Consider the following 14,064-nt stretch of genomic DNA (forward strand, 5'->3'; position numbering starts at 1 on the left):
CATATAGCAACTCCCTAATGTGAGCTCTTAATTTAGGGATGGCGAGCATCCAGTGGATCGCATGGATCAGGAGGTTTTGATGTGATTCGTGGAAGCTGTTGGATGTGTTTTATGATCTCATCTTATTTGCAAGTTTTCAGGAACGTGGCAGCCAAGTCAATCTCATCTTGTTTGCAAGTTTTCAAGAATGTGGCAGCCAAGTGAAGGTAAGTTCTCTGAAGTCAGAACATTGAGATTAGTTCATCTCCAGCTCTCATCTTATTTGCAAAACATGGCAGCCAAGTGAAGCTAAGTTATCTGAAGTAACAACGCTGAGATTAGTTCATCCCCAGTTCTAGTTTCAAACCTCGATGTGGCCACACAGATCAGGAGGTTTTCATATGATTCGTGGAAGCCGTTCGATGTGTTTTCTGATCACATCTTATTTGCAGGTTTTCAAGAACGTAGCAGCAAGTACAGCTAAGTTCACTGAAAACAGAACATTGAGATCGGTTCAGCCCTTGCACTAGTTTCAAGCCCCACTGCTGTTCTGGCGCATCTACAAGCGTCAATACATAGGATGCTATCTTATGTTTCCCTATTCAGATGTGCCAGCATTCCCCCATGAATGTTCCTCTTCTGGCAATTTCACAATTTTGTTGGTTATTCAAACATAACATCATTTTCTAACAACATTTCTTCTATCAAAGACAAGTTTGAGGCAATATAATTTATAGATGCTTAAGAGTAGAGTGCCAAAAGTAAAATGGTATCTAACAATGGTGAAAAAAAGAGTAAATTTTTGGGCAAGCTTACCAGTAACTTAACAAGCGAAACCACCTCTTGGAATCCAAAAAAAGAGGCTTTCACTCCCATTTTTCTTCAAAAGAAAATTGTTATTTTATTCATTGCTTTCTTGAAAGCTAATAAAAGTCAGATGGAGGAAAAATCCTTCCCATTAACTTGCACCAGACCGAGTACATTGATTTCTAGCATCTAATTAAAAGAGTAGATAACAAGTGAATGCTTATGCTTATGAAAGATAAAAGGGTATAAACTGCAAGTTACTTGAACCATACTCAAGAAGAGCATGACATACTGCGAGAACTGGATAAGTGAGGAGAAGAAAATTCTAGAGATCCTGGCAGTAGCTCCAACTATGATTTCCCAGGAGGTAGGGTTGGTGGTGTTGTATATAAAGACCTTAGCTGCCTATTTATGAGCTTGCTGTTTTGGAGGGCTAGTTGGAGTTCCATATCATCAGCCCACCATTGCTCCAACCCATGAGCTTCAAGAAATTTCTTTGGCCCCTTGGACATCACAAAAAGCTTTGCTGCTATATCTCCATTCCCACCATTTGTATATGTCTTGTTTGAACCCCCACTGGTAGCAACAGCAGTGCCAGCAGAATCAATGTAATAACAACAAATGTAATCACTATTATTTACATATAAATTCGGTACCCATTTCTTTATCTCTGCCTGTAATTTATTTTCTTCATTTCCAGAAGCCTCCTCCTCGCTCTCGCGCAAAACTTCATGTTTCGAAGGCAACCTTGCCTTAATTTTCTTCCAGAGAAAGCCAGCCTTCTCGCTGATAATTCTCACACTCATGGCCATTGAAACAGAGGGTGGATTAAACACATGGCACTCCACAAACACCCCTTGCTTGGCCAGTGCTTTGCCTACTTGGAGAGCAAAACCAGCCCCCAAGGAATGGCCACCGATGCACACATTGTTGCTGCCAAACCTGTCAGCGACCGTTTTCAGTGCTTCCAAAGCCCCATGAAACCTAACTGAACCTTTCAAGCTTTCCCAGGCCAAGAAGCGAAGATCATCCTCTATATCTCTTCTAATGGTTGGGCTCTTCAGTAGTGTTCCCCTGAGTGCAAGGACAGCCTTTGGTGCCCCATTTGGTCGCAGCAATATCAAATCAGATAAAGCAGCAGAGCGCTCCCGCTCTAGAACAGCGCCATAAACAGAGCCATCCCTCCCATCCACTAAGGTCTTTGTCAGCTTGTATTTGAAGGGCTTCCACCATTGTGGAGCAAGACCATTCTCTTTGGTTCTTCTTTCTTGTCTGTCTAGTTCTAGCAAGTAGACTGCCTGTATAAAACATGCCATCACAGTCCTCCTGTAATTTGGATCCCTCCTGAAACCCCAACAGAGAGTCGTGTTTTACATGTCGCAAACAGTTTACACTAAAACAGCAAAACCAGAACCAACTGAAGTGTAAATTGAGTAACCTCTTATATCCTCAACCAAATCGACAGCCTAGATATTCTCAAAATATCTCAAATGGACAAAGGAAGAATAGAAATTGATGAGCACAAGTCTGCAAATGTAGGTTAGAATATCGAACATCATTTCAAATTATTTAATCACTAAACATTTGATTTATACTTAGACTTAAAAATATGAACATTTTATTGTACCTGTTTATTGATTTCATCAAATGAACAGGAAGTTTGTGCATGTACTGTAAACAAAGATGATGGTCATTTGCAAGTATAAGGTACTTTATCTCATTGACTTTCGTCTCTACATTCATTCATTATTATAAAATCCATCCAATTTTTCCTGCTAGTGGTTGAAATTATTACGCTGGGAGAAAAAATAAACAATAAAGAAATAACATAGCATACTTATGTGATCCTTCTCAGATATTTAATGTTTCTACTATGACATGTACCTGAAGAAAATTAGAACTTCTACTTTTCATTCCTCTTGCTTAAAAGGACTATACAAGAATACTGTAGCAAATGTGTTGCCTGCCTTAGTTTAATGTAACTAAAAGAAAGAAAGGGCAGGGTGAGATCATCATGAGCATGACAGATGTATTCCCACTTGGAAGCAATATTTTCACCATTTAGGGTTAGCCAGGATTGTTAATATGGTGGTAAACTGGATCTAAGATGTTTTAATTTTGATTATCAAAAGTATATATTCATTAGTTATTTGTTAAGTAGTATCAGTTCAAAAAATCAAAACAAGGATGGTATTTTAAAAAATGAAACAAGACCATCAAATCAAAACAGGTTTAACAACTTGTGATTATTTCAATTGTGTGGATGAGAAGTGGCCAGGTTTTCAAGTTGCACTAGTTCAAACCACTCAAATTAAATGGGTAGAAGTGAATCAACAGAGTAAATATATTCCGAGTTAGATTGCTCATAAAAAGCAACATTTCAGAAGATGGAGTTGTAAGACAGGATGATTTGGTACTCAGTGAGGTGGGGCATGAGCCTCAAAGCTAAGACAAACTCCATAAACTTTCCTTTGTATAGGAGAAAAACTTAAAATTCAAGAAATATCATGAGAAAACTTAAGGATTTTGATATTATTGTTCAATCCGCACTCATTTATGTAACAAACTTTAATAAGAAGACTCCATGTATGAATACATTGAAGGAAATATATAAAAAGTCTGCTGCCAAGTTCCAACTACTGTAAGTGCATAGCTTAAAATGTGTGATGCCTACTACACCCAAGTTTGAGAGATTTTAATTAGGCAAAAGTCATGCTACAATAAACACAAGATCATCCCTTTTATTCCATTGTTAATGGAAATAATCAAATATTAATGTATTCTCATCATATAATAGACAAAAAAAAAAAAAAAATAGAGTGAGAGGTTTTGCCCAAGTTTCGCCGTACCGGTACCGGACTCCGTACCGGTGCCACACTATCATAGTGTTGGTACGGTACGGTACGGTACGTGGTACGCCTGACATACCGACACTTGGCACATCATCGGTACCGATACTCGGTACGCCACCGGTACCGGTATCAGTATCGGACTGGTACGGTATGTCCAGTACCGTCTGGTATGGTACGCCCAATACCGTCTGGTATGATACGGTACAACATACCATTATTTTCCCTTGCATGAGCCACTCTAGCAAAACACATGCCTTTGTTTATACAGTCAAACATCTAAGCTTCAAGGCATTTCTGGAAAGCATCGCATAACAGGGAGTGAGACAATTCTTAACAAATATTTTCAAATGATAACAAAATGTATTAGCTGCTATCAGAATTTGTTACACCGGAGTTGTGAGTATTGTCCTCTCATCGCACCAGTCATTGTGCTTGTTAAAAGTTGATATCTAATGATACAAAACTTAAAGAACAACCCCTAACTCTAAAGAAATTTGGCTTGTTTGGCTAAATTAAACATCTAGCTGAACTACTTTGGTCTGGAACAGCCACTTCTCTGGATAAGTTCATATGGGTGCATCCATTTCTTATTTGGGTCGCACTTGAAAATCAATTTAAGTCATATATATATATATATATATATATATATATATATACACACACACACACACACACACACCAGAATGAATAATTCAAAATTTTAGTCCTAATCACCAGAGTTAGAATTGATTATAATCAAGTTGATTTCAACCATAACAATGTTAAATTCTTCCAGATGCTTTGACTAAATTTCACTAACATGAGTGTATTCATCTGAAACCTAATAGCACAGAGATTTATAAGTTTGCATATGTAGTATGCATACATCTGATGAACATTCGGGATTATAATCTCCTTATACATTGATATCTGAAACAACTTTACCAAAAAGAAAATATTTACCTTACTTTGCCATTTAGTTTCATCAAAAATGAACAATAGTCTGCATGAATGTGCCAAAAAGAAAATCTAATAACTTAATTAGTAACTAGTAAGGATAAGATTTTTATCCTATCTTATAGCTCTGTTTCCTCAACTATGGTCACCCCTTTTTGTTTCCTGGAAATATAATGCTCGCCCAATAACGTAGGTAAAATTTCAAATTCTGCAGCTAGTGACTTGGATTCCAGAGAATACACAGAAACAGATGCACATAGGGCATTAATCTAAGATGTTTATCAAAAGATTCAAAACTTTCTAACAAACTCTGTAAAGACCTAGACCTTGGTAATTCTCTGCTCATCTTTTCTCAGTAAGAACCCACAAGAAGATTTCCAAGAAATAGATACTGTACGCCCTTAGTCCCGAAAATATCAAACATAACAAAATAAACAGACCGTCATTATAAAAAAAAAAGTTTCTAACTCCATCAACCATAAAAAAGTTTCGGAGAATAAAACCCCTAAAACTACATAGAAAACTCCTCATCACGGAAGTCTTGATAGGGTTTTCGCCAAAACCCTGTCAGCCACTAGAACATTCATGGAATCAAAGAGAGAAGCAAGACAAAAGACAAAAAGGTTTGATACATGTCGAGAGAGAGAGAGAGAGAGAAGAAAAACGAACCAGCTGGAGCGCATGAGATCTCTCCAGTTGGGAGAGGAGATATTGCGAGGGCCCGACACATGGAAATCGTACGGATGGCCCGCCACCACCTCCAAAACCTCACTCTTCTTCCCTTCTCCTTCTCCTCCTCCATTTTCTTCCAGAGAACCCTTCGGCATCAAACCGAACCCTCCTGTCTTCCCTCCTCCTCCTCCTCCTCCTTCGCCTGCTCTTCCCTCTACCACTCCTTGCATGAATTTCTAGAAAAATAGGGGATAAAAAGCAGAGCAAATAGCAGAGAATAAAGCATTAGGGAGAGTGGGAGAACAACGGATGGAATATAAAAAGAGGAGAATCAGAGAAAAGGCTCGTTTTTTTCCTCTGGTATACAACTCGTTGGGTTACGCCAATGCCGCCGGTCTCACCCGGGATGTGATTTATTTCCAGTGAAAAGCGACTCGCGTGCATTGAATGCTGTGGCGGATAGCGCTCCCAACGGTCAAATTTGGAAGGGGAGCGTCCGGAATACGCGGGGAGTGAACTGGGTTGAGGTAACGTGGCATGAAAAAATAAATTTCATACCAAATATTATATTTGATCTACAAAGTAAAAATAAAAAAATAATTAATTATTTTTATATTTATTTTACTAAAAGAGAAGATAAAATTAAGTGAAGGTAGGTTCTCTGAAGTCAGAACATTGAGATTAGTTCATCTCCAGCTCTCATGTTATTTGCAAGTTTTCAAGAACATGGCAGCCAAGTGAAGCCAAGTTCTCTGAAGTAAGAACATTGAGATTAGTTCATCCCCAGTTCTAGTTTCAAGCCTCGATGTGTTTTCTGATCACATCTTATTTGCAAGTTTTCAAGAACATGGCAGCAAGTAAAATTAAGTTCGCTGAAGACACAACATTGAGATCGGTTCCGCCCTTGCACTAGTTTCAAGCCTAAGCCCACTGCTGTTCTGGCGCATCTACAAGAAACACGCCTCTTAAAGCCTTTTTTAGGCTACTCTATCAGCAAGGTGGTGTAAGGCAAAGCAAGATCAAGCATAGGCTTGTGCGGATTCAGAATGTGAAGCAGAGCATTAGACTTGTATGTGTGTGTCTTCCATATTTTTATTTTGCAATATTATTTATGAATTCTGGGAAGAGATTCATTGCAACCAACCTAATTAGAGATTGCTGAATCATTTAACATTAACCTAGTGAATATAGTCTCCATATTCACTCTGATTATATTTATATTCATGCAGGTACATACACACGTACGTGTGTGTGTGTGTGTGTGTGTGTGTGTGTGTGTGTGTGTGTGTGTGTGTGTGTGTGTGTGTGTGTGTGTGTGTATCTTATGTGCTTTTATTTTTTAATATTATTTATAAATTCTGGGAAGAGATTCATTTCAACCAACTTAATTGGAAATTGCTGAATCATTTAACATTAACCTAGTGAACATAGTCTCAGCATACATTTGATTATGTTTATACGGACTAAAATCCAATCGATTAGATTTGATGTTGAATTCCATCAATTTTGATTGGATGATAAAGGTTTGACATCGATGATCCAAGCAGTTGAATATAACCTGCTGCCTTTAAACTATTTATAGACCAAAAATCACTAACCCTAAACAATATATCAAATAATCAAAAAAGATATTTTTAATAACATGAAATAACATATATTTTTTAATCACTCAAAGCATTGATTAAAGATTTTCAGATTATATGATTTTTTTTATGTATAAACATTAACAATATTTTTATGTATAAGCAGTTTAACAATAGTAGATCGCCTGGATCATCGGTATCCAAACTCTCTCTCTCTCTCTCTCTCTCTCTCTCTCTCTCTCTCTCTCTACATACATGCATACATATATACAGCCTTAAAGCATGTCTCAGGACTCCAATGCCAAACATTAGACATACCAACATGTAAATCCATTTGAATGAATTATCATTTGGGATGTGCTCGTCTCAGGACTAGAAGGAAAATATCATCCTAATGGTCATAGTTGGTGTGGATAATATGTTGGTATGTTGAATGATAGATTATTGCTAATAATTGTTGCACATAGATCATGTCGCTCAAATGAACTCAAAATTTTCATAGAGCGTCCCTTCTACATGGACACTTTGGAGAAAATGACACACGTAACAATTATTTTAGTGCAACACCCTCTGGATCTACAACCGGTGAGCAGTTGTCAGCTGAACTGGTTTGTTTTGCAGAAGTCAATTTCTCTAGCTGTTTTCTGAGATAAGCCTGCCTAAGTTTCTCCCTGCGAGCAACCTCTTGTTCCTGCCTGCGCAACTTGAGTGTCGTTGCCTTTTGCCTTGCCTGATTGACCTCCTCATGAACTTCCCTGATGACAGATATTTACATCAATTGAAAATCAGAGGAGTTGATCTATACAAGCATTTCATTCATGCAAAAACATATGGGAGGAATGACTTGTCCATCTGAAAAATGTAAACCCATACATGGATGTTCTACTCCTACCAGAAATAGAAAGACATCAGATAACCAATCAAACTGGATCATAGAAGACTAGATATTTTAGCACTCCATGGTGATTAAACTAAAGCAACTACATAAGTGAATCAACTCAGCGCGACAGAAAATGGTCCACACCATGTGCACTTTCTTTCTATATACCTTCTGAAAATGAGAAGTTCAAGAGTAAGAAAATGTCTGATGTTGTAGCTTAACTTCAGCTTGGCAATTTCTGAATAAGTTGGAGCCTTCAAATTTGAACTATTCGAAAAAATAATATTTAACAAGAAGCACAACATATTTTCAGGGACTGGTAGCAAAATTCTGGTGTGGAGCATGAATTTTTTTTTTTTGGGTTTTTTTTTTTTTGGGGGGGGGGGGGGGGAATTATATCATTTTACACATTTAAGTTTCTAAAAAAACTCCATATCACTGGCAGCATCATTTATAGTAATATAGAGGCCCTGATCTGATATTGTTCACCACTTCAGCTGCACAAAATCATCACACTGCTATGCATTTTTCACATACTATAATTTTATTCAGATTCACAGAAATGAGGGACCAGGAATCTTAAAAAACAACTCAATGTATACATACTATGTAAAAGGACATGTACCACTATAGGATCTTTACAAAGCTACAAGGACTATATTTAGCAAATCATACCTTACGAAACGTTTATGCTCGTCATTGTCTACCGTGGCACTTGTACGACCAGGACCAATCGGTTTTGCATTTAAAGGTGCGACATCAGCATCATCATCTTCATTTTCTGGTGGTACAAAATGATTACCGTCATGGCCTTCTGGCTGCTCTGGTTCATCTTGCTCAAGACTCTTGCTGAAGAAATCCACACAGTATTTCTCTTTGTCTTCTTCATCTGGAAGTTGACCTCGAGCTAGTTTCTCATATAGCTCGGCTTTCCTCTCTAAAGCTGCATAACTAGCTGAGCCATCATTTACAGCTTTCATCTCCAGCTTGTCTCTGGATTATTAGAATAACCAAAAGTATAAATGATACGCATTTTTTTTTAAACAAAAACAGTAAGCAATATCCTCCTTGGGATGCAAGCTAGAAAATAAAGGTAAATAAATGCAACAGAATACATACAACTGAATTGTGAGAAAGTATTCTATGTTATTAGCTGAGCAATATTCATTAGCACACAGGAAAAGAACACAGTTATAACTAAACGGTTGAGCTTTAGAAACCATACACAGAAAAATATCTCAGAACAATGCTTCTTGTCTTCTAAAGAAATTCGGGATCATGATTATATACTAACAAGATATCAGCCACTAAGCCCAAAGAATTTTCAAAGCCACAAATGGACGTTAAGAATTTGTTTTACCATTCTCTACCTTCGTCAATCATTTATTTTATCAAAAACTAGCCATCTGTCATTCTATTACTATAACTATGATATCCAAACCTTGACCACTGTTCGCAATCAGCCTTATGAATTGTTACTCAACAGTCATCCCTACTCATCAATAGTTTGAATTTCAATCATATATAATAACCGGTTTACATAAACTTACAATTTATTAAGTTGGTAAGTTGAATCAATTTATTGTAATATTCAACCATCCCATAAGAAAAGACAAGAACTACTTGTCCTAAGTAATTTAAGTCCGGATTTAATAATCAGCTTCAAACATTTATTCCCTAATCAAAGTCATATGATAAAGATTGATCAAACTAGAGATCACACAAATCTATCAAATTTTGATGAGAATCCCAGCTCATATATTATGGAATAGGTGGCACAATGTTAGGTCAGTTCTATGATTAGATTAATGTAATTTAGTTAATTTCATTAGACTTAAAAATTAATTTTAACTCAAAATCATAGCTAAGGATCCAATTTTTCATATGGTCAGGATTAAAGTTATTTGTATTCTCCCCCTTTTCTACGCCTTGAGTTTTAGTGAAGGGATAGGACAGCTTATTAGATCAGATAAAGGAAAATTACAATATAAGTCATCTGTAAGCTGAATTGTGGCAAGATAGGAATGCTAAATTGCCAGACGATTTAGCCCTGATTAAATTTTTGTGTGGGTGCATATGCGTGTGCATGCGCATGTATGTATGTATGTATGTATGTATGTGTGTATGTATGTATTTATGTGTGTGTATCTGTATACTAGACAGTCATGACAGATTCTGTTTAATCTTTGGTTGGGTAACAAATAGATCCAAGGATCAATGATACTTACTGCAGAAAGATGATGACATTACTCAAAGTGATACAGTCAAATGCACCCTTTTTGGGATCAAAGAAGAGAAACCTAACTCTCTCTACCATGCCTAAGAACTTGCCTTTCTACTGAGGGATGCCTATGTTTGGAATTTTCAATCCTCCTATAGTGTTTCTGAAAACATGAAGCAATGTGCCTCTCTGCCTGTGTATTTTTGCATGTCTGTGTTGGGTTTTTTTTTTTCCAAAAAGTTACTCTCTTTTTTGTTTTTGTTTTTGTTTTTGTGGTTGCTCAGAGGTATAAAATATAAAAGTATATTGCAAGCAAGACTAACTAGGAAACATGTGCAGGAGCAGACCGAGATTCAGAAGCTGGTGCAGGAACCGCAAGTTAAAATTTAATAGCTAAGGTATGAATAGGTGATCAACATTCAAAAAATTATTGCGTGAATGATAGTGCATACTACTCATGTTAGCCGCCATTGCTAACATGTTCTCTAGATTATCAAAAAGGAATACTACGGCGAAATGCACACCACATAGTCATCAGCCATACCAACTTAACAACTATCTTTTCTCATGCCACAAAACTAATGAGAATTCTTCGGAGCATGAACCTGTGAAGTTGACTATTATAATGACCACGAGACATTCATGATATTTGCGAGATAACATAAGCAATTAGGTTTTGCAGGTCTCATGGCTACAAAGACATCATTTTCAGATGGTGGTGTTTCGCAAGAATCATCAAAATACCATTTTGCAAGCAAAATCAAATCTTGCCCTAGGTTATAGTCCCAAATTAGGGACAACAGTCGCTAATAAAACAAATTTCGAAGAGAAAAAGATCGTGGTCGTACTTTTTAGCGCGGGAATCGACGCCGGAGTTCTTCTGGGAGAAGAGGTCGGAAGCAAGGGCCTTCTTCTTGGCGCGGAGGAACTCGGAAGAGGAATCAGGGGCGGACTCCTTGGCCTTGCGGGCCTGCTCCTGGGTGCGGTAGAGCTGCGCCTTGAGCTCCACGATGGAGGATGCGCCGACGCCCTCGATGGCCTTGCGCTTCTTTGGCATCACCGACGACTCCGTCAGCCATCCCAGCGATTCCACTCTCTTCCTCCTCTCCTCCTCCCCCGCCATCTCGCGCCCCCCCTTCCCTATGTTCCTCTCTTTCTCCCTCAAATTGGAACCGAATCGAGAAAGGATAACTACAGAGAGAAACCAAAGGGCAAAAACCAGGCTTTGATCGCGACGACGAAGCTCTCGGAGCGGACGCGCAGGGGGGAAGAAGAGAGAAGGGATCAAGTTCGGGTATTCGGGAACCGGTTATCACGTGCCAATGAAGCGGCGTGATGAGTCGGGGACTTTGATCTGGACCTCACCCGGTAAGGCGGTAACCAAGCTATAGGCTCCATGTCTTTGTTCCGCACCAACTAATAAATTATTATCCTATAGATTTATAAACCTAGACCGGTCCTACGGTCCAGTTCAAATTTTTGGAACACCAAATCCGGGATATCTAAGCTCCAATATCCATCACATATAAGCCCCTCAAATTTGTGATTTGTATGCAATTTGTATGGCCTCTTCAAATCACAAATATGTACATGAATGTCTTTTCACTAATCTATATGAGTAGTTTTCCATAAGTATGATGAAAATGTTATGCTTGTATGCGATAGCAAACTTGATTCATTCCAACCATAATTTATGCTAATATGATTGTTATTTCTAGTGCATTTCAAATTTGAATTAAAATTTTGAACATTGACAGAAGATTTGTTTCATGCGCTCATTAGATATACCAACATAATTGTGACTAGGCTGAACCAAGTTTGCTATCCCATGGTAAGGTAATGGAGATAACATATAAATGAATTATAACGCCACATATTATATAAATGAGTTGCAACGCCACATATTGTGGTTTTCCACATTAATTATTCCATATGGGGTATTATAAATGATAAACAAGATCACTTGCCAAGTTTATTGTATGTAGTTTCTGTTGCATCAAATCATGTTTTTTGTGGCTAAAGCTATTGTGACAGTATGATGGCAACGACCTGAGCAATTTTTCACATTACATCTCCCGAAAAGAGGATTGAATGTAATGCACAAGGGATCATTCGATGGTCTTATGCAGCATAAGTTATTGGATTTGCATTAAGACCCATGTAAAGCACGAGTTTTGACGTGATGCTTACATGCATCGCATGCGACTACACGAATCCTGATGAGAAACCAAGTCCGTGCCGCATTGGACCATTCGAATGTCTGATAAGCGTCCCAGAACATATTCCAGAAGCTTTAAACTGAGCTCTCACAAATACAAACATGTGGTGCTCCGTTTCTTCTGTTTCTGTGGTTGATACCCAAACATGATATAATGGCATGGAATTGCTCTCAAAAAAAATATAACCTCATGAACTTGTCCAACCTTTCTTAGAGAAATCCATGGCCTGGAATTTTGCCCCTTCCTCCTCTCTCCCAACGGCTCCTCCTAGGATTCAGGGTTCAGAGAGGTTTCCAATAAAGAAGCTCACTGTCTTCGTGAAGCCCACAAGCTCAGAGAAGAGTGTATCTCCCTGCAAAGTAGCACAATCAGAAGGTGTTACAGAAGAACACGGTCTATCAGGTACAGTCCCTTCCCTTTGGTTTCATTGTGAACAAAGAAATCACGTAGATATCTAGTCTAACACATAGAAGAATGCTTGCATGGCCCTTAGAAGTCTGAATCATGAGGCAATTGCATCTTCATCGCGTAGAAGCATCTAGTTTACAGCATAGCTGAACTTTTAGTTCAAAGAACAAGCTGAGATGGATCAGTAGCTTTCAAGTGAAGAGATTTAGCAAGCGCCAATAGAATATAAAAAGGTCCTCTAGGCCTTAGGAAACTTGCTCAGGCTGGATTCATGAATTAGCCATAACCAAACCACTAGCAACTGTCCAGTTTTGCTTTCTTCCTTCGCAGTTTATTGCAATCACTAGTTACATCCTATGTTGATTTTAAAAAAAAAAAACGAAAATCGAATGTTGTACCACTTTTTTCTTTCTCCCTTGCAGAGGCTTCTCTTCCCTCCGCTGCACGTCCTAATCATCATGTCGGTTCTTTATCACTTAATTGTTATGAAATCATTAACTTTCTTATTCCTGTTCTCAGTTTTTATGTCAAAGTTTAGGCATTTCTTTATTTTTAAAAAAATATTTAATCATGTACAACACTGATGGTAGAAAATAAAAGGAAAGCTAATTAAATAACAGAATGATTACTCACTTTCAAATGTTATGATAATGATATGATATGCCAGTAAATACTGATGGATCAATAGCCCTTCGACTTCAATTATTAGAATCCATCATCGACTTTGATGAATACATCATTACAATGATCACGACTTCTAAACTCAGAAGTCCAAGCAATTGGTCAACAAGGTTGTTGTCATGTTTGAGAGCTGGAATTGGAGATTGGCCAGGCTATATTGTTTAATGGCTCTTCAGTTTATCTAGCAATGCAAAATACAGATCATGTCTTTCCATCTGAGAAAAAGTAGTTCACTGCATTTCCTCTTTCATATTTTTGGAGCCTTATCTTGTCAATAAATTAATTACTCATGCCTGTGTGCTCGATTCTAATAGGGTCTTCTGCCCGCACTCAGTTGGATCTCTTGGAACAACTGACTTCTTCTTCCACCTTCCCTGGCAGCGGTATGTACATGTTATCTAGAGATTGCTTGGCAGATCTTTTCTCAACATCATATACATTCACAAAACCAACACTTTGTTCCAATATAACTGATGCGGACTTCCCTAACAGGATATGAGAGTGATGGTGACGCTCACAAGCCCACAATTCGTGAACAACTTTCTGAACTGGTAGGGGACAGAGAAGGTGATTTCAGCCTTCCATTAGGTAAAAAGCTGAAAGCAAGTCGGAATTCCTTAACCATTTCACAGAGAAGAAACATCAAGCGACAGACCTATCTGAATGAAGTTGCTCGCAGAAATGATTCCATTTTCTTTGCAACAATTGGAGCATTCGTGATTCTCCCACCAGTAGCCATATTATCTATTGCTATATTGACTGGTTATGTCCAGCTTTTTCCATGAAGTAAAAGTGCATGTTTTTGCTATCATTTTCTGTTGATCAT

The 14,064-nt window shown here is 38.0% G+C and overlaps 3 protein-coding genes across 3 annotated transcripts; 1 reads left to right on the top strand and 2 right to left on the bottom strand.

The window, feature by feature from the left end:
* Positions 1 to 854: 854 nt before the first annotated feature.
* Positions 855 to 5,767, bottom strand: LOC103713225 (GDSL esterase/lipase At4g10955-like). The gene is made up of 2 exons (XM_026807009.2): positions 5,244 to 5,767; positions 855 to 2,130 (listed from the first exon to the last, which is right to left on the bottom strand). Exons 1-2 carry the CDS (start codon positions 5,474 to 5,476, stop codon positions 1,137 to 1,139), a joined length of 1,227 nt encoding a protein of 408 aa, XP_026662810.2. The 5' UTR covers positions 5,477 to 5,767; the 3' UTR covers positions 855 to 1,136.
* A 1,472-nt stretch (positions 5,768 to 7,239) lies between these two features.
* Positions 7,240 to 11,232, bottom strand: LOC113463110 (uncharacterized protein At4g18257-like). Its single transcript, XM_026807008.2, has 3 exons — positions 10,779 to 11,232; positions 8,385 to 8,702; positions 7,240 to 7,584 (listed from the first exon to the last, which is right to left on the bottom strand). Exons 1-3 carry the CDS (start codon positions 11,051 to 11,053, stop codon positions 7,380 to 7,382), a joined length of 798 nt encoding a protein of 265 aa, XP_026662809.1. The 5' UTR covers positions 11,054 to 11,232; the 3' UTR covers positions 7,240 to 7,379.
* A 1,090-nt stretch (positions 11,233 to 12,322) lies between these two features.
* LOC103713226 lies at positions 12,323 to 14,063 on the top strand. Its single transcript, XM_008800081.3, has 3 exons — positions 12,323 to 12,551; positions 13,553 to 13,621; positions 13,731 to 14,063. The coding sequence occupies exons 1-3, from the start codon at positions 12,371 to 12,373 to the stop codon at positions 14,021 to 14,023; spliced, it is 543 nt and encodes a 180-aa protein (XP_008798303.1). The 5' UTR covers positions 12,323 to 12,370; the 3' UTR covers positions 14,024 to 14,063.
* Position 14,064: the final 1 nt, after the last annotated feature.

This window comes from Phoenix dactylifera, chromosome 11 (genome assembly GCF_009389715.1).
Source record: "Phoenix dactylifera cultivar Barhee BC4 chromosome 11, palm_55x_up_171113_PBpolish2nd_filt_p, whole genome shotgun sequence".
Classification (NCBI taxonomy): domain Eukaryota; kingdom Viridiplantae; phylum Streptophyta; class Magnoliopsida; order Arecales; family Arecaceae; genus Phoenix; species Phoenix dactylifera.